Below are 19905 nucleotides of genomic sequence, written 5' to 3' on the forward strand. Positions count from 1 at the left end.
TACTATGACCTTTTGACATTACTCCGTGAAGTATTTCCTCTTTGAAAACTCTCAAACCAGTGCATCCCACTCCATGGTGTGTGTGTGTGTGTGTGTGTGTGTGTGTGTGTGTGTGTGTGTGTGTGCGCGCGCGCATGTGTGTGCATACACATACATATACATATATTTAAAAATGTGTTTTTTTGAGTCAGGGTTTCTTTATACAGCTCTGGCTGGCTTGACCTCACAGAGATCCATCTGCCTTTGCCTCTCAAGTACTGGGATTAAAGGTGTGTTCTTCAATGCCATGCTAACTTTGTTGCTCCTCTCTCTCTTTTTCTAAGATTATTTATTTTATTTGAACATTAGTGTTTTGCCTGCATGTGTGTCATTGTTACATGTTTATGCAGTGCCTGTGGTGGCCAGAAGAGGGAGTCCAATCCCCTGGAACTGGAGTTACAGTTGTGAGTGTTGGTTCTGGGAACTGAACCTGGGTCCTTTTTGCAAGAAAAACAAGTGTTCTTAACCACTGAATCATCTCTTCAGCCCCTAGATTTATTTATTTTTGAGACAGTTTTTTTTCTTTTCTTTTGAGACAAGGTTTCTCTAGCTGTCCTTGAGCTCAAACTCAACAGAGACCTGCCTGCTTCTGCCTCCCGAGTGCTAGGATTAAAGGAATGTACCACCACTCCCAGCCTTGAGACAGTGCTTTATCCATGATAGATTGGTCTTGAATTCTCTGTGTAGCAGAGGCTGGCCTTGAGCTCCTGATCCCACTTTGTCTGCTTCTGAGTACTGGGATTCCAAGCGTGTCCTGCCATGCTCATCTCTGGTTTGGGTGGTAGTGGGGATCAAACTCCACCACCGCAGGCTCTTTTAGCTCTTTTAATACCTATTTGTCTCTTTTCTTTTGGCCTCCTTCAGGGCAATTTCCATATACTAAACTCTCACCTTTAGCTCTCCCTCTTAAAAATGGGTAAGTTAGCTGGGTAGAGGTGGCACATGCCCATCACTCAGGAGGCAGAGGCAGGTGGATCTCTGAGTTTGAGGCCAGCCTGGTGGTCTACAGAGCTAGTTCCAGGACAGCCAAAGCTCCACTGTCTCAACACATACACAAAGGGTAAGTGCTGAGATTTGCACTCAAGTCTTCATGCTTGTGCAACAAGTACTTTACTGATTCATCCATCTCTCCAATCCCTACCCTGTCACCCTCAACTCCAGTCATCATCCTGTCTGTTTTCCTTTTTACTTCATTATCTCACAGATTTTTGCATATCACCGATGTGGGCTGTGCTTTCATGGATTCCAGTCTTTGAACTTGTACACTCACTTTGCCAGTCTTCAGGTATTAAATACCAGAAGTATTTCAGGTCAGTGAGATGGCTCATTGGGTAGACACACTCGATGTCCAGCCTGAGCACCTGAATGTTATTGTCATAAATAAATTATGACTTCCTGAATAGTGGAAGACGAGAACTGAATCCCACAAGTCCTCTGAGTTCCACATGTGTGCTGTGGCATTCTGACACCCAGACAGAAACACACATACACACAGAATAAACTAAATGAAAGAAAAACACAACTCCCTGTACCTTGCTTCCCCATTATAGTCCAGGTTTCTGTTGCTACATTGTTAGATGTTAAAGAGCTCACTCAGTGCCTAAGAGGGAGCATAATGAATGTGTTTTCTACTGTATACCTTAATATCTGAGCCATTAACAAATAGTATCAGTTGGTTCTGGCAGACTGGAGATTACTTACAGGATCCTGTCTATCAGTTGTGTTTGTGATTTTGTAATTTCTAAAGATAGGAAAAACTGATAATTGTTTACCAGATCATTGTTAGCCCTACCCTGTTTACTTGTTATTTTCAAAATGCTGTGCACATTGAAGGGTGTATTTTTGGGATACTTTTGTCTTTGAGACAGGGTTTTTCTATGAAGCCCTGACTGTTTTGGAATTTACTACATAGATCAGGCTGGCCTCAAACTCACAGAGATCCACCTGCCTCTATTGAGGTCAAAGGCATGTGGTTTTGTTTGTTTGTTTGTTTGTTTGTTTTGTTTTAAATTTAAATCTTTTTGTTGTTGTTTGTTTTGTTTTTTTGAGACAGGGTTTCTCTGTGTAGCCCTGGCTGTCCTGGAACTTGCTCTGTAGACCATGCTGACCTTGAACTCAGACATTCGCTTGTCTCTGCCTCCTGAGTACTGGGATTAAAGGTGTTTGCCACCACCGCCTGGCCTTGTTTTTGATCTTAAAGTTTTAGTCATCTTTCATCATTTGTATGACAGTTGTCATATTTTGTAGTACCTTTTATCAAATTTAGGATGTTCTCTTCCATTCTGAGTTTCTTGCACTCTCTTTATAATTAAAGAAAAAGTTGGATTTTGTCAAGTACTTTCTGTGACTCTGAAGATGATTATAGTGTTCGTTTGTTTGTTTGTTTTGAACACCTGGGCCCTTGTGTTCTGCCACTGAGCCACACTTCAGCCCTAGAATATGTTGTTTATATCTGTTATTGTAGAAATATAATACATTGCATATTTTTCCCCTTGCCTTACCTTGGCCTCATAGTAGGCAAATGCTCTATTGCTGAGCTACACTCTCAGATTTCTGATGTCAGATGTTACTATATAAACCAGCTTTTATTCCTGAGATATAAGCCTGATGTGGTACTAGAATATGGTCATTTTTATAAGTTGCCAGTTTATTGGTAGTTTGTTGATAATTTGTTTTGTTTTGTTTGTTTTTGTTTTTTTGAGACAGGGTTTCTCTGTGTATCTCTTGCTGTCTTGGAACTGGCTCTGTAGACCAGGCTGACCTTGAACTCACAGAGATTCACCTAGGATTACAGGATTGTGCCATCAGTGCCTGGCTTGATAATATTTTTTTTTATCTACTGATAAAGTATGCTTATTTATGTCTTTGTTTTTGGTTTTACTACAGTCCTGGTTTACACGGCGCTGTAAGTGTCCCTTGTTTTCAGAGTTTGTGAATTAGAATTAACTAGAGAAACTGACTATGCTTGGGCTTTTCTTTCACAATCTAGTCATTCATTCATTCATTCATTCATTCATTCATTCATTCATTCATTCATTCATTCATTCATTGAGACAGGATTTTACTCTGTAAACCAGGCTGGCATAGAAGTCACTGTGGCCCAGGTAGCCCTCAAGTACATTGCAATCCTCCTGCCTCAGCCTTGTGAGTGCTAGGGATTATAGGTGTGATCCACCATGCCCCACTGTTTTTGGAAGGTGTGATGAGTAGTTTAGTTACTTAGCCTATTATTAGTGTCCTTTTGGTAGGTGATGCCCCTGCTCCATTCCTTTGTATGTGTGATGTAAGTGCGGGTTTGCAGGTCAGAGGACAGCCTTTGGGTGTCTGTTCCCTTCTTGGGGCAGTGTTTCTTTTGTTGTTTCTGCTTTTGCAGGCTAGCTGCCCCTCGAATTTCCAAGCCAGTTCTCCCGTCACATCTTTTGGTAGTCATGCTGGGGTTAGAATCACACTGTTGCATCATGACCATTTATGTGCATTCCAGGGGTGGAACTCAGGTGTCAGGCTTGGTTGGTTTGGGCTTTTTTCATGATTTTCTGTTTTGTCTAGGCTGTCTAATTTGGTGACACATACTTGTTCAGGTTTCCTTTTGTTCCATTGTTGCTGTTTGTTTGAGGCGAGGTCTCACTGTCTTGCTAGGCTGTTCCTGAACTCACCAACTTCCTGCCTCACTCTCCTTTTTCAGTACTAGGATTTCAGGTGTATGCTGCCACGTCTTGCAGTCTCTCTAGTAATAGTGTTCCTTTCTTTTAATATTACTACTCTCGAATCTTATCTCTTTGTTTGTAGCTGAGTGTTTTATCTGTTTTATTGACACATACAAGCCTGTGTTCTCGTGTTCATCTTTCTCTGTGGGTTCTGGGTGTTGAACTGGGGTCCTCGTGCTTGCACAAGTACGTTTACCAAGTGAGCTGTCTTCTCCGCCCCACAACATTTTTTAAAATTCATTTATATGTGTGAATGTTTTGCCTGCATTTATGTATGTGAACCATATGTGCCTGGTACTACAGAGACCAGAAGAAAGTATTGGTTCTCTTGAGACTGGAGTTACAGGTGGTTTTAAGCTGCCATGTGGGTGTTGGGAACTGAACCTGGGTTTTTTGCAAGAGCAGCCATTGGTCTGAATCTCTGAGTCATCGCTCCAGTTCCCCTATCCCACCCCACCCCCCAGACATTACATTGAAAGTGATATACAATGTTTAGATCTGCTATAAAAAGCAGTGGAAGGTATTGTAATAATGAAATGGGACAGACTGCTCCTTTGGGATATTAGCACCAGGAGCTCTCATGGCTTGATCAGAAATGACTCTCATCCAGATTCAGTGTAACAAGGGAGCTCCATTTCAGAGGTTGTAGTTCTCTTTTGCTTTTCCTCTTGCCTTGTTTACTTATCATGCTGCTGGGCCTTTGTCTACAACACTGGGATTTCTCAGTTGATGGTGGGTCTGGGGAATGGTTATCTGGTGTGCAGTAGGAATAATGAAAGTGTATTTGGTCCTTGTGTATATTGGGAAAGATTGCATTAACATTGTCAACAAATATGGACATTGAATTTCTTTTTTTTTTTTTTTTTTTTTTTTTTTTTGGTTTTTCGAGACAGGGTTTCTCTGTGTAGCTTTGCGCCTTTCCTGGATCTCGCGCTGTAGCCCAGGCTGGCCTCGAACTCACAGAGATCCGCCTGGCTCTGCCTCCCGAGTGCTGGGATTAAAGGCGTGCGCCACCACCGCCCGGCGTGGACATTGAATTTCTGTACAGATGTCTTTTCTGGGTGTAATGCAATAGTATTTAGCAGTTAAGCTGAGGTAACAGCATGAATAGATTGGAATGATAGGATTGGCTTTTAGATTGGATATAATAGGCCACAGCTGCTGGAATTTGTATAATTACCCACCTACAGGAAATAGAAAGGCCTTCTGAAAGGTGCTTTACAATGCAGAAACTGCCAGTACCCCCATGCATCTTGGTTAAGGTTCCTTGTAACGAGTGAACTATATAATAAAAGCTGAATGGAGCTGGGCTGTAGTTGGTTGGGTTGCTACAGTGCCTACCTGGCATGCACAAGACCTTGGTTCAGTCTCTAGTGTCACATAAACTGGCTATGGAGATACAGGCCTATAATCTGACTGTGAGGTAGAAGCAGTGGACAGTCACAAGTTGAAGATCATCTTTGGCTATATGGTGAGTTAGAGCCTAGCTTAGCCTTTAGGAGATTCTTAACAAAGCAAACCCAGGAAAAACTGATTGATGTACTGACTGAGGCTGTCTTATTCTGTCCTTTAGACTGGCTCCTGAACCTGTGATCTTCTTGTTTCTTTCTCCTCAGCCATGGTTTTACAGTACATGCCATACCTGACCTGTATTTAGGTTTTTAAATATGTGTTCAGGAATTAATGTAGACTTTATTTAGTTAAGAATGCTAATTTAGCCAGGCATGGTGGTGCACAGCTTTAATTCCAGTGCTGGGGAAGCAGAGGCACAAGGATCTATGTGAATTCCAAGGCCAGCCTGGTTTGCTTGGTGAGTTCCAGGATATGTAGGGAGCCATGTCTCACAAAAAACAAAACAAAGAATGATAATTTAGGGCCAGTGGAATGACTCAGCATGGAAAGGTGCTTCTGACAAAATCTGACCTGAGTTTAGTTACCAAGACTCACATGGTGGGAGGAGAGAAAGGATCTCCACATTGAGTTGGGCCTGGTATTAGTTAGTCCTGGCGTTCTAAGGGCTGAGGCATGAGAATTGTCTTGAATTTGAGGTCAGTCTAGCTTATATAGTGACTCTAGTACAGGCTGTGCTACATAATAAGACTGCCCCCAAATCAACTGACGACAGCAATCCAAACAATAGCAACAAAAAATTCTCCTTCCAGACAGGACCCTGGGCCTGGAAAGACGGCGCAGCAAGTAAGAGTACTTCTGTACAGTCTTGAGATCTGGAGTTGGATTCCAGCACCCATGTCATAAGCTGGGAGTCCCAGCATACCAGTAACCCCAGCTCTAGGGCTCAGACACAGGAGCTTCTTTGGTGTTTTCTGGCTTCCATCTAGCCAAGGAAACATGGGCCCCAAGGTCAGGGAGAGACTAACTCCTCCTCTGGCCTTGTTCACAACACACACCTACACATGCATGCACCAGAATAGTCCAGTAGACATGCCACCATGCATGTACCAATAGTTCAGTAGACATGCCACCATGCACGCACTCGAACAGTCCAGTAGACATGCCACCATGCATGCACCAGAACAGTCCAGTAGACATGCCACCATGCATGCACCAGAACAGTCCAGTAGACATGCCACCATGCATGCACCAGAAGAGTCTAGTAGACTTGCCACCATGCATGCACCAGAACAGTCCAGTAGACATGCCACCATGCATGCACCAGAACAGTCCAGTAGACATGCCAACATGCATGCACCAATAGTCCAGTGGACATGCTACCATGCATACACTAGACTAGTCCAGTAGACATGCCACCATGCATGCACCAATAGTCCAGTGGACATGCTACCATGCATACACTAGACTAGTCCAGTAGACATGCCACCATGCATGCACCAATAGTCCAGTGGACATGCCACCATGCATGCACCAATAGTCCAGTAGACATGCCATCATGCATGTACCAATAGTCCAGTAGACATGCCACCATGCATGCACCAATAGTCCAGTAGACATGCCATCATGCATGTACCAATAGTCCAGTAGACATGCCACCATGCATGTACCAATAGTTCAGTAGACATGCCACCATGCATGCACTCGAACAGTCCAGTAGACATGCCACCATGCATGCACCAGAACAGTCCAGTAGACATGCCACCATGCATGCACCAGAACAGTCCAGTAGACATGCCACCATGCATGCACCAGAACAGTCCAGTAGACATGTCACCATGCATGCACTAGAACAGTCCAGTAGACATGCCAACATGCATGCACCAATAGTCCAGTAGACATGCCAACATGCATGCACCAATAGTCCAGTGGACATGCTACCATGCATGCACTAGACTAGTCCAGTAGACATGCCACCATGCATGCACCAATAGTCCAGTAGACATGCCAACATGCATGCACCAATAGTCCAGTGGACATGCTACCATGCATACACTAGACTAGTCCAGTAGACATGCCACCATGCATGCACCAATAGTCCAGTAGACATGCCACCATGCATGCACCAATAGTCCAGTAGACATGCCACCATGCATGCACCAATAGTCCAGTAGACATGCCACCATGCATGCACCAATAGTCCAGTAGACATGCCACCATGCATGCACCAATAGTCCAGTAGACATGCCACCATGCATGTACCAATAGTCCAGTAGACATGCCACCATGCATGCACCGATAGTCCAGTAGACATGCCACCATGCATGCACCGATAGTCCAGTAGACATGCCACCATGCATGCACCGATAGTCCAGTAGACATGCCACCATGCATGCACCAATAGTCCAGTAGACATGTCACCATGCATGCACCGATAGTCCAGTAGACATGTCACCATGCATGCACTAGAACAGTCCAGTAGACATGCCACCATGCATGCACCGATAGTCCAGTAGACATGCCAATAAGAGACCAACTGAAGAAGTAAGCGTTTAAGTAATGTTAGCTCTATTAAAGACTTGTACAGGGATGCGACAGAAGGTTGATATCTTTTACCTAGTTTACTTGTGGACCTGATCCTTACATTTTTTTTTCAAATTTAAGATACTGTATAGGAGCCAAGCATAGTGTTACATATGCCTGTAATCTCAGGACTTTGTAGATTGAGGCTGGAGAGAGAAGAGTTCAAGACTATGGGCTATGTGGCAAGACTATCTCAAGAAAGAAAATAAAAGGAGAATCCAGTTAGGCTTGGTGGCACAATCCTGTAATACCAGCTATTTAGGGGGCATAACCGGAGTTCAAGGCCTGTATGGGTTAGAGTGAGTTCACAGCCAACCTAGGCTATCTGTCTGTCTGTCTATTTTTGAGACAGAGTCTCTCTGTTATGTAACCCTGGCTGTCCTGGAATTTTTTGTATACCTCTGACATCTAATTCACATATTTCCTACTGCTTCTGCCTCTAGAGTGCTGGGATTAAAATGGGAAAGGCATGTGCCACCAGGTCTGGCTTCAACCTGGGCAATTTAGTAAGACTGTCTCAAAACAACAAAAATGTAAAACAGATTGCGAGGGGATATATATATATATATATATAATTTATTTATTTATGCATATATATGCTTAGCATGTGGGAGACTCTAGATTCAATTTCTGATGCTATAAAAACAAGACAAAAGAGCAGAACATCAGACCACCACCACAACCCCAAATGAGCATTTTATAGTGGTCACTGCACAATGCTACTAATATTTAATTGCTATAAATAATACAGAAGGAAACCTTAAAAATTTAGGAGTTCGTTTTCTTCTTCTTCTCCTCCTCCTCCTTCTTCCAGTTTTTCTTCTTTTTTTTTGAGAAAGGTTTTCTCTGTGTAGCTCTGGCTGTCCTGGAACTCACTCTGTAGATTAGACTGGCCTCAAACTCAGATCTGCCTGCCTCCTGAGTACTGGGATTCAAGGTGTGCACCATCATGCTGGGCCCAGAAGTCCATTTTTTTTTCTTTCTTTCTTTCTGTCCCTCCTTCCTCTCCCCTTCCCCCTCCCTCTTCCCCTTCTCCTTCCTTCCCTTTCCTTCCTTCCTTCCTTTTTGGTTTTCGAGACTGGGTTTCTCTGTCTCACAGCTCTGGCTGTCTTGGAACTTGCTGTGTAGACCAGGCTGCCCTCAAACTCAGAGAAATTCGCCTGCCTCTGCCTCCAGAAGTCTATTTTCTAAGAACAGGGTTTTGTATAAAGAACCATTTTCCGTGGAGCTGACTAAAAGCGACAACCCCCGCCAGTGTAGTTGAACAGAGAATTAACTTCAGAATTATTCTCTTCAACTACATGCAGCCTTTTCCCTTTAGAACCACCCAGAACCAGTTGGGTGTCCTTGTGTTGTCTTGTGTGTAGCCCTGACTAGGCTGGGACTTGGTATCTAGATTGGGCAGAAGGACCCTCCTGGGTGCTGGAATCACAGGCACGTGCCACCACCACCAGCATCTTGCTCTGCTTTGTTCCTGCCTCCTCAGTGGATAGGAAATCCCAATAAGCAGCATGACTGTCGGGTCATTTGGCCAAGAGAACAAATGCTTTATGTTGTTTAATTTCATGGCAGTTTTCTTATGGGAGCAGGTTACATATAGTCTCAAGTCCTAACTTCAGCCAGCCTGCCTGCTTTCTTCCCTCCCTCCCTCCCTCCCTCCCTCCTCCCTTCCTTCCTTGTATGGGAACTCACATAACTTAGTGTGTCTTCAAATTCTCATGTGGTCAAAGATGATCTTGATCCTCCTGCCTCAGCCTCTCAGGTAGTGGGATTATGAATGTGTACTATCACACTTGGTTAACCAGTGTTTCTCAAAGTGTGATGCTTAGTGGTTGAGAGTTCTGTTTAACTTGGATTCTAGCATCTGTCTTTGTATTTTAGTTTTGAAATCCACTACTTTTTTTGCTTCGTAGGCAACGGCTGAACAGATGCGGCTCGCGCAGGTGATCTTTGATAAGAATGATTCAGATTTCGAAGCTAAAGTTAAACAGGTATGTTTCTAGGAAAGGATACTGTGACTTTGTACTTTATTCTCAGTTACAAACATATTTTCTGGGGCTGGAGAGATGGCTCAGTGGTTAAGAGAACTGGCTGCTCTTCCAGAGGTCCTGGGTTAAAGTCCCAGCACCCACACATGGCAGCTCACAACTGTCTGTAACTCTAGTTCCAGTGAATCTGAAACCCTCACACAAATATTCATGCAGGCAAAACACATTTTTTGTTTGTTTGTTTTTGGTTATTCGAGACAGGGTTTCTCTGTTCTGGAACTCACTTTGTAAACCAGGCTGTCCTCTCTGCCTCCTGAGTGCTGGGATTAAAGTATGCACCACCACTGCCTAGCCAAAAATTAAATTACTTAAAAAAAATAGTTTCTTTATGTATGTAAGGGTTTTTTTGCCTACATGAATGTACACTGCATGCATTCTTATTATCCAGCGTGGCCAAAAGGGGGCATTAGCTCTTCTGGAATTAGAATTATGGATGATTATCAACCACCCTATGAATTCGGGGAACTGAGCCTGTTTTCTGCAGCAGCAGCAGCCAGTGCTCTTAACTGCCAAGGCATCTTTCTAACCCCTGCACTGGATTCTTATTAATGTCTTTTTTTTAAAACATTTTATTTATTACATATACAGTGTTCTACCTGCACGTATGCCTGCATTGCCAGAAGAGGACACCAGATCTCCTTACAGATGGCTGTGGGCCACCATGTGGGTGCTGGGAATTGAACTTAAGATCTGGAAAAGCAGCCAATACTCTTAACCTCTGAACCATCTCTCCAGCCTGATTCTTAATAATCTTAAAGAGAGATTTCTAGTTTTAAAATATGCTTATTTTTTAGTCTGAACTTGTATTTGATAATGAGTTTGGGGTCTGTGATAAAATACTTAATATTGGTAGCCAGATGATGAAATATAACATGCTTATCTTTTTTGTTTTGTTTCTGTTTGGTTTTTGGTTCTTTTGAGACAGGGTTTCTCTGTGAAACAACCCTGGCTGTCCTGTAGACTAGGCTGACCTTGAACTCACAGAGATCTACTTGCCTCTGTCTCCTGAGCGCTGGAATTAAAGTTGTGTGCCATCACTGCCCAGCAAGCATGCTTATCTTGACAACAGAATTTTTTAAAGTAATTAGTGTGTTTGCATGTGACCATCAGACCAGACATTTATGAAAGCTCACTGATATTTTTGTATACCAATATTTAGAAAGAATAACTTTTGGGATGTAAGGAACATTTTTTTTAGTTCTAGGAAAGAGATGCCTTTTCAAATGTCAGTATAATTTCAAACTTCAATTGACAAAGTATAGATTTTTTTAGAATGATGTTTTCATTTCACATTTCAGTAGAAGTCTTTGGGATAAGTTAACTTGAATTCCAAACCCTTTTTTACTGCTTTTCACCCTTCTAGAGTCTAGAAACCAGACATTGCTCTCTATGCCAATTTCAGATATTTCAGTCCTTAGTTGTGTTCTAGCAATTGTTCTTGAGAACAAGTGCTCCACAGCATGCTTTTTTACTTTGTGGATTCCTTGTTTTTACAATTGTTGACATCAGGTTCATAGTGAATGTTTTGAAGTTATCAAAGTAATCGATTAAAAACCATAGAACTCATTGGGTTGTGCTCTTTATAGTCCTGGCTACTTAGAAGGCAGAGGCCTAGAAGTTTGAGAGCAGTCTGTAGGGCTTAGCCATGCTCTATCTTCCTCCCTAAAAGAAAAAAGGAAGTGTCTAGAACTCTGTCTTCCTTTCCGTTAGGGTACCTAGGTACAGCTTGAGAAATACTCCTGTGTATTGTATTGCCAGTTATCTGAGTAATAAAACATTTGTAAAACACACCACTGGTCTGTGAGTTCAGAGTGAAGTTCTGCTCTTAATTCTGTATCTTACTTGTCCAGTCAGTAGGCAAAGCCTGATTCTTACTGTATGTCGTAATAATGGTGTGTGGCAGGTAGTACAGATAGTTCCTATCAGTAAAAAATACTTGGCAAGTGTGCAGGTGTGTGATCTCATCTACTCGGAGGGCTGAGATGGCTGCCTGGGCAGCTTAGTGAGAGCCTGTCTCAAATTGGAAGTAAAAGGTTACTAAAGATTTATCTCACTGGTAGAATACTTGTCTTGTGTGTATAAGTCCTCAAGTTTATTCTTCCAGTAGTGAAAGAAAAAAAATCTGAACATAAAGCATTGGGAAACTGTAAAGTATTAGAACTGTAGTTAGTCCAGTGGTCTAATGCAACGAGCTGCAGTTATGTTATTAGACCAGGAGGCCTGCTTTCTGCACTTAGATTTACTTACTTTTGCAGTGCTGGGCATCAAGCCTCAGACATCCTAAGCAAACACTACCACTGAACTATAGCTGCAGCCCCCAAGTCTTTTGTTCTAGACAGGTCTTTCTATAACTAGCCTTTGGACCACAGGCATGAAGCTCATGAAATATTGAAGTCAGGCTGTTTTGAACATAAGTACATTAAAATAAATTAAATTCCATTAAAACACAATAGTTACATTATAGATTTGTTCAGTAAATTAAGGAACTTAGATCTAATATGTGGATTGTTCTCCTGAGGAAGATGCTAAGTAGTTTGTTAGGCTGATTAGGAGGATGCCCTGAGGTGTCCTTTGACTTCAGCTGTGATCATGCCTAAGTTTCTAGAGACAATACTGTGTTTAGGAGAGCAGCTGTGACAGCTGTTGAATTCTACTTGTGAGACTCTAAAGTCTTATAATTAGATTTGTATGTGGAATATTCTAATGCAGTTGATGATGGTGGCCATGTACAAATATAGTCCCAGTTAATGTTTTAGGAATCAAAACTCTCCAAGTTTTATGCTATTGACCGAAGTTTGAGCATGATCTAGGAATTCTGAGAATGTTGGTCTGTGTTGTACTGATTAGTAGGCTTGGGGTTGTGGTGCACCTCTTTAATACTAGCACTTAGGAGGCAGAGATAGGCAGATCACTATGACTTTGAGGCCAGCCTGGTCTATATAGCAAGTTGTTCCAGGCCAGCTACAGCTACATAATAAGATTCTCTTTCCAAAAACAAAAAAAGTGGCTTGTCTTCGAGGAAGTTGATTTGTGGGTGAGTCTACTAGTATTAGTGGGGGGCATGAGAAAGTCCACCTGCACTTAGAACCTAAACTTACTGGAGTCTAGAAAAGGCCCATGTGGAGGGACAGTATGATTGTTGGATTTGAGTAGAAGAATCAGCAAAGTTAATATTGAGTGTTCTGGTTCCCCTTAACCATTTTCTGATACTTTGAATAGCTTATGGAAGTGACTGGAAAAAATCAGGATGAATGCATAGTGGCTCTACATGACTGTAATGGAGATGTGAACAAAGCTATCAATATACTGCTGGAAGGAGATTCTGACACGGTGAGTGTTACTGTTTTCCCCACTTTCAGATTGCGCTTTCAGTTTCCTCTTGGATGGAGCTTGTGGTAGAGGGGTTGGGGCATGCTGTATTTTGGAGTGGGTATTCTGGTAAACAAACCCAGGGCCATTCATATTTGAGACAAGCACTGCAGGAAAGTTCCCACAAAGAGCAATAACGTGGGTGTTCCTTCCAGCAAAATAGTTTCTAGTATCCTAGCCCATGAATACTAACTCCACCTAAAGTACCCCAGCAGTGGGTACTAACACCACCTAAAGTACCCCAACAGTGGGTACTAACTCCACCTAAAGTACCCCAGCAGTGGACACTAACACCACCTAAAGTACCCCAGCCCGTGGACACTAACACCACCTGAAAAACTTGGGCTCCAGACTGTTCACAGTTATTCATCTTTGTTACCACCTCTAACCACCTGCTTATTGGTTTTTCTCTGCTTTAGCCCAGGCTAGTCTCAAACATGATTTGAAGATGACATTGAACTTCTAATCTGCCTGCTTCCTTCCTTTGTTAGGATTACAGGATGCACCACCATACTTGATTTATACAGGGCTGAGGATTAAAACCAGGGCTTTGTGAATGCTAGGCAGGCACTCCTGACTTACATCCCTAGCCATGCTTTAAAAAAAAAAAAAATGAGTTTGTGTCTGTATGTGTGTGTGTGTGTGTGTGTGTGTATGTATGTGTGTGTGTTTGTGTGTGTGTATGTATGTATGTACTCCAGGTAAGTGCCTGGTACCCCAGGAGGTTAGAAGAAGGCATTGTATCTCCTGGAACTAGAGTTATGGGTGGTTGTAAACCACTAGATAGGTGCTGGGAACTGAATCCAGGTCCTCTGCAAAACCAACAAGTACTCTCTTTTTTTTGTATTGTTTTTTTTTGAGTCGGGGTTTCTCTGTGTAGCCCTGGCTGTCCTGGAACTCCCTTTGTAGACTAGGCTGGCCTCAAACTCAGTTCCACCTTCATCTGCATTTGAAATGCTGGAAAACAAGACCCCTTAACCACTGAGCCATTTCTCCAGCCCCTTCTGCCCTACTTACATCTTTAGACTAACAGAAAACCAGGATTTACTGGTAACTTTTTTATTAATGAATTTTCCATAAGCATGTTCTAAGACTTAAAATATAGACACTTAAAATATACACAGATATAGAAGATCATACCAGGCTGTTATAAGCTTTATTCCCTTGATTTCTATATGGAAATTGGATTGTATTTGGTTTATGTTTCTAAATTGAGGAAACTACTTCAGAGCAAGTTAAAACAAATAATGCTTCACCGAAAAGAAAGTATATTGATGAATGCACCCAAAATGACTTTCTTGGGGCTGGAGAGGTGGCTCGGTAGTTAAAAGACCTAAGTTCAGTTTCTAGAACTCTCCTATGGTAGTTCACAATGACCTATAACTCCAGCTCCGGGGATTCAGACACCTTCTCCTGAATGCACTTACACATGTATGTACACACAGAAGCGCACTACTTGCTTTTCTGGTGCATGAGAAGGCCAGAAGAGGGTGTCAGATCGTCTGGGACTAGAGTACATACTGTTATGAGCTACTACTTGAGTGCTGGAAATCAAACCCAGGTCTTCTGGAAGAGCAGACAATACCCTAAGCTGAGTTGTCTCTCCAGCCCCTATACACACATTATTTTAAGAAATAGAAATAAATATATATATGTACATATATATATTTAGAGGTTTTATTTTATGTGTATGAGTGTTTTGCCTGCATTTATGTCTGTGTATCATGTGCATGTAGTGCCTGTGGAGACCAGAACTGGGGGCATTTGATCACCTGGAACTGGAGTTACACATGGTAGTGAGCTATCATGTGGATACTGGGACTCAAACCTGGTTCCTCTGTGAGAGCATCTAGTGTTCTTTTTCTTTTTCTTTTTTTCCTCTCCCCTAGATAGGGTCTGACTATATAGCCTTGGCTGTCCTGGAACTTATTTTGTAGAGCAGGCTGGCCTTGAACCCACAGAGATCTGCCCACCTCTGCCTCCAGAGTACTGGGATTGCAGGTGTGCGCCACCACTGCCCTGTGATTGCCGTTCTTTCAATGTCTGTGTTTAGCCAGATTGCCACTTTATAGGGGAGGTTATTACAAATATCCACTATATAAAAATTGAATGCTGTAAGAAACCAAATACCATAACTAAACAGTGCTTTCTTTTTAGTTGATATTGGAAAACGATGAATTTTTGGGGTGCTGGAGAAATGGCTCAGCAGTTAAGAGCACATGCTACTCTCAAAGAGGACCTGGGTTCATTTCCTAGCACACAGCAGCTCACAACTTTGTAACTCCAATTCTAGGTGATTTGGCACCCACATCTGACATCCATGGACACTAGTCAAGCACATGGTACACATGTCTACATGTAGACACTAATACACAACATATAAAATGATCTTTTTTTTTTTAAATGAATGAATACTGGGCATGATGGCACATGCTTGTAATCCTAGCCCCAGGGAGGGAGAGAAATCTTAGTGTGAGGCCAACCAGGGCTACATATAAAGACCCTTGTCTCAACAACAAACAACAACAAAAAGAACCTTGTTGCATAAGCCTTAGATAATTTGGAAGGTAGTTCGCTATTGGAGTGCAGCTTTAACTGTAGATAAGATTCCATGTAGGAGAGTACTACTCCGTGTGCTTAATACATCTATTGGGAAAATGTGTGTTAAAAGGTGAATTAAGGGTTTGGGGATTTAGCTCAGTGACCCTGGGTTCGGTCCTCAGCTCTGGGGGGGGAGGGGTGGAGAATTAAAATGTTCAGCAGTATGTAGGGATGCAGCTCAGTTGCTGGGGTGCTGGCCTAGCATGTTTATGTAAGGCCTGGTTTTCTTGCCTGTCACCCATAGTATTGAGTGGCATTGAGACAGCAGAATGATCAGGGAGTCAGGTTCATCTTTGACTTCATGGTGAGTGTAAGACTAGCCTTCCCTATGTGAAGCCCTGTCTCCCCCAAAGTTCATGCCCTTTTGCAGACATTTTGGGGTACATTTCTTTGGTTTTATAAAAACTCAACTGCACTTTCGTTTCTAATAAAGAAGAAATCGGTGGGAAAAGAACTTTTCCAAGTCATTTACTAGGGCCTTGTTCTTTTCAGTGGAGGTGTACCCAAACACTGATATTTACTGCTTTCCTCTAGCTTCCTTAGATATCAATTTGGGGGGTCAGGATAGTTGGGTAAGCTTTTATTTTGAGTTAAGGTTTCATGTAACCCTGGCTGGTCTTGAGCTTGCTGTGTAGCCAAGAATGGCTTTGAACTCCTGAGACTTTTGCCTCAGCATCCCATGCGGGGTTACAACCATGTACCACCATGCCTGACTGTTACTGCTTTTTTTGTGATAAGTTCTCCCAGCTGGACAAAACTCACTATGTATGGTAGATTGACTTCAGACTCAAGGCATTCATAAGTGCTGGGGTTACAGTGTAAGCCACCATGCCTTGTTCAGTATTTAACTTTTAAAATTGTTTATTAGATGTATTCATTTTATTTTCTGTGAGTGTTTCACCTGCATGTTTGTCTGCACCATGTGTGTGCCTCGTGTCTGAGGATGTCAGAGAAGGTGTTGGATTCCCTGGAACTAGTGTTATTAGTTATGGATGGTGGGAGTCGCAGTGTGGGTGCGGTGAACTGAACCCAGGTCTTCTCCAAGAGCAACAAGCGCTCTTTTTTATTAAAATTAATTAATTAATTAATGCTGAATGCCATTTATTGAAGGAGGGAGGAGGTCTTAAATACAGGCTTACAGCACAATGGGAGAACCCCGGAGGACAGAAGTTCGCTACAGATGTTTTACAATCGTGCATCTAAGCTGTTAACGCCCATTATGCAGGATACACAGACAAGGAACTTCCCTTAAGCATTCAGGAGGGTGGAACCCGGCAGGGAATTAGCATAAGGAGGATATCAAGGTCAAGGTCAGCAAGCACAAGGCAACAGTTATCCAAAACGGGGGCCAGGGCCCTACAGGTCCCCCTTTTACTAAAAAATGAGCTTCTGACTTAGGTTGCGTGGGCCGTCAGCAGGTCACCTTACCCGTCATGGAGACGCCTGCCCAGGCCACACAGGCGCAACAAGTGCTCTTAGCTCCCGAACAAACTCTCCAGCCCTACCACCAGCTACAATGAACATGGGAATTTCATAATGGGGGGCTAGATCTGAATCCTTGTTTTTGTCAAAGGGCAGAAAGTAGCAAATTAGGGGCTGGACAAAGTCACAGAGTGCTCTTGTTTACAGGGGAGTGGGTGTGAAGGAAATGAAGCAGAGGAAAAGTCCTTTTGAAATTCTGATTTGTGTTAGGAGGACATGGTGTGAGACAGTTTCTTTCATGCTCTTTGCCGTGTGTCTTACCTGATACCGTCTTTGGCTCTGTGGCTAATGACTAGCCAGTGGTAATGCCTGTCTTCCCATGCTAACTGCAGTGGGGTGAGCGTGCAGACAGGGTAGGCTGGCCAGCAGCCAGATAAGCAGTGAAGGCAAACGGATTCTAGTCTGTTGACTAGCCCTGTTTCTGTGCCAGGGTCTCAGAAACAAAATTGGTACTTTGAAATGGTGTTCATTTGAGGATCCTAGTTTTTTGAATATTAATTTGTTTTTATTTTGTGTGCATTGGTGTTTTGCCGTGGGTGTTGGGACCCCTCGAACTGGATTTACAGACAGTTGTGAGTTGCCGTGGGTGCTGGGAATTGAACCCGGTACTCTGGAAGAGCAGTCACTGCTCTTAACCGATGAACCATCTCTCCAGCCTCTTGGGTATCGGTATTTTTAAAGATGAATTTTCTTTTCTCACGTAAGTGCAGATAGAAATACTGAGCACGACAAGTACTGAACTTTTTCTTTCATCATGTCTACATACAGTTTAATATATCAGCTCTTTAAATTAATGTATGTATTTGTTTTTAACAGATAATATTGATCGTTGATGGCTGTGCTGATGGTTTTGAGACAAGTTTGGAACAAACTGCTTTTCTTTATCACTGAGATGTATCAGGGCAGATCTTATGTATTTCTTTGGACATATCTTACAAATAGCAAATTCATAATGATGCAGGTTGTTACAAAGTTCCTTTGTTTTTGTTGTTTGTTTGTTTGAGACAGGGTTTCTCTGTATAGCCCTGGATGTCTTGGAACTTGCTAAGTAGACCAGGCTGGCCTTGAACTCACAGAGTTCCATCTGCCTCTGCCTCCTGAATGCTGGGATTAAAGTTGCTTTGGAAATCTGTATTTTTAATGACCTTGTCCTCTTTAAAAACCTTGTGTCCATACACTTGAGGACTATTGTACACAATCATCTCTTTAGTAGTTATGATAGTGTTAGACTGCCTCCTTTAGTGTTAGACTGCCTCCTTAAAGGCTTCTTTTCCTGATTTCCCTCACAAATGAATTCTTGTCAGTCTATGGACAACTCACAAGCCAAGAGTTGCTTAAGGCTGATATATCTTTTGCTGAACAATATGGGAGAAAATGTTTCTCTCTTAAATTCTTTGCATAGAAATCTGACCCCCATCCACCTTTTGTTCTGGTTCTGTAAAGATCTGTCTCTCTCTCATATATGCATACACCTGCCTTGTCCTAGCTTCATGATCTTCCAATAAATTTCCTGGAAATTTATTCTTTTTAGAGTTTTATCTTAAAGCATGTGTGTGTGCATCTCCGAGACAATGGCCAAGGAGGATAGAAGAGTACTGTAGTTACAGGCAGTTGTCAGCTGCTTAACATGGGTGCTGAGAACTGAACTTCAGGCCCTCTGCGAGAGCAGAGCCCACTCTTAAGCACAGAGCCATCTGTTTAGCCCAAAATGTACAGCTCAAGATGGCCTTTTAACTCCTGGTCTTCCTGCCTCTGTCTCTACAGCATGTCCTACTAGCATATGCTGGGCTACAACTGACTGTATTTTAGAGGAAGGGTCTGACAGTGTAGCCCTGGCTGCTCTTGCACTCTTGATCCCCCTGCCTCTTCCTCTTTTGTTCTGGGTTTGTAGGTATATGGCTTTGCTTCTGTTCTGTAACATGTGAAGTTGGGATTGTGCTTAGTTTAATCAGACTTGCAAACGTAATAAATTGAATTTGCAGACTTTTACTCGAAGAACAACAATTTTTATGGTCTCCAATTTAAAATATAGAGGAAGTGCTTCAGGAAATATTATTAATTTTATTCCTGTATTTGTATAGGAAAAGACTTGGTGGTGAGAAAGGAACATCTTGTCTGTAATTATTCATGCAATATATAATTACAAGAGCTTAACAAGGTTTGTTGTCCGTTTTGGGATTTGATCTTAGTTTTAGTTTGTGTGTGTGCACTCACAAGTGTGTGTGCCTGCAGAGGTCTGAGTTGTCAGACCCCCTTGGAGCTAGAGTTAGAGGCACTTGTGAGCCACCTGATGTGGGGCTGGGAAGTGAGCCGTCCCTCCAGGTTTTGTCTTTTTCAGGAAAGCAGAACTAAGTGGGAAAGAATTAAAATGTAGGGGTTGAAAGCTATATGACAACTCAATGATCGTAGAACTCTACTTTTTGATAGACGTCATGGGAGACTGTCGGGGGAAAGAAGAAGAATTTTGGAAAAGAAAGCTCAGAAAACAAAGAAAACAGAGAGAAGAGGACGGAGAGAGAAACGAGTCGTGGACGGGGAAGCAACAACCGGAAAGGAAGAGGTGGCCCCCGAGGCAGAGAGTGTGAGTACAGCTTCTCTGCTTAGCATTTTCATGCCCCTGGAAAAACAGCTCAGAGAATACCCATAAATCTACCTGTCAGTGTACATTCCTCAGTCTAATCACTAGCACTGGTCTGTTAGGTGCTGTGATGGGCTTTCCTGTTAATGCT

The 19905-nt window shown here is 42.6% G+C and overlaps 1 protein-coding gene across 3 annotated transcripts in view; it reads left to right on the forward strand.

Annotated features, from left to right (window-relative positions):
* Ubap2 (ubiquitin associated protein 2) overlaps positions 1 to 19905 on the forward strand; it is an 89007-nt gene that overhangs the window by 29081 nt on the left and 40021 nt on the right. For all 3 annotated transcript variants that reach the window (XM_052718468.1, XM_052718470.1, XM_052718469.1), the window contains 3 exons: positions 9590 to 9667; positions 12944 to 13054; positions 19604 to 19757. In XM_052718468.1, coding sequence (XP_052574428.1) covers positions 9590 to 9667; positions 12944 to 13054; positions 19604 to 19757 — 343 coding nt within the window. The remainder of the gene's footprint in view (positions 1 to 9589; positions 9668 to 12943; positions 13055 to 19603; positions 19758 to 19905) is intronic.

Source organism: Peromyscus californicus, unplaced genomic scaffold (assembly GCF_007827085.1).
Source record: "Peromyscus californicus insignis strain IS unplaced genomic scaffold, ASM782708v3 Scaffold_5__1_contigs__length_169319896, whole genome shotgun sequence".
NCBI lineage: Eukaryota > Metazoa > Chordata > Mammalia > Rodentia > Cricetidae > Peromyscus > Peromyscus californicus.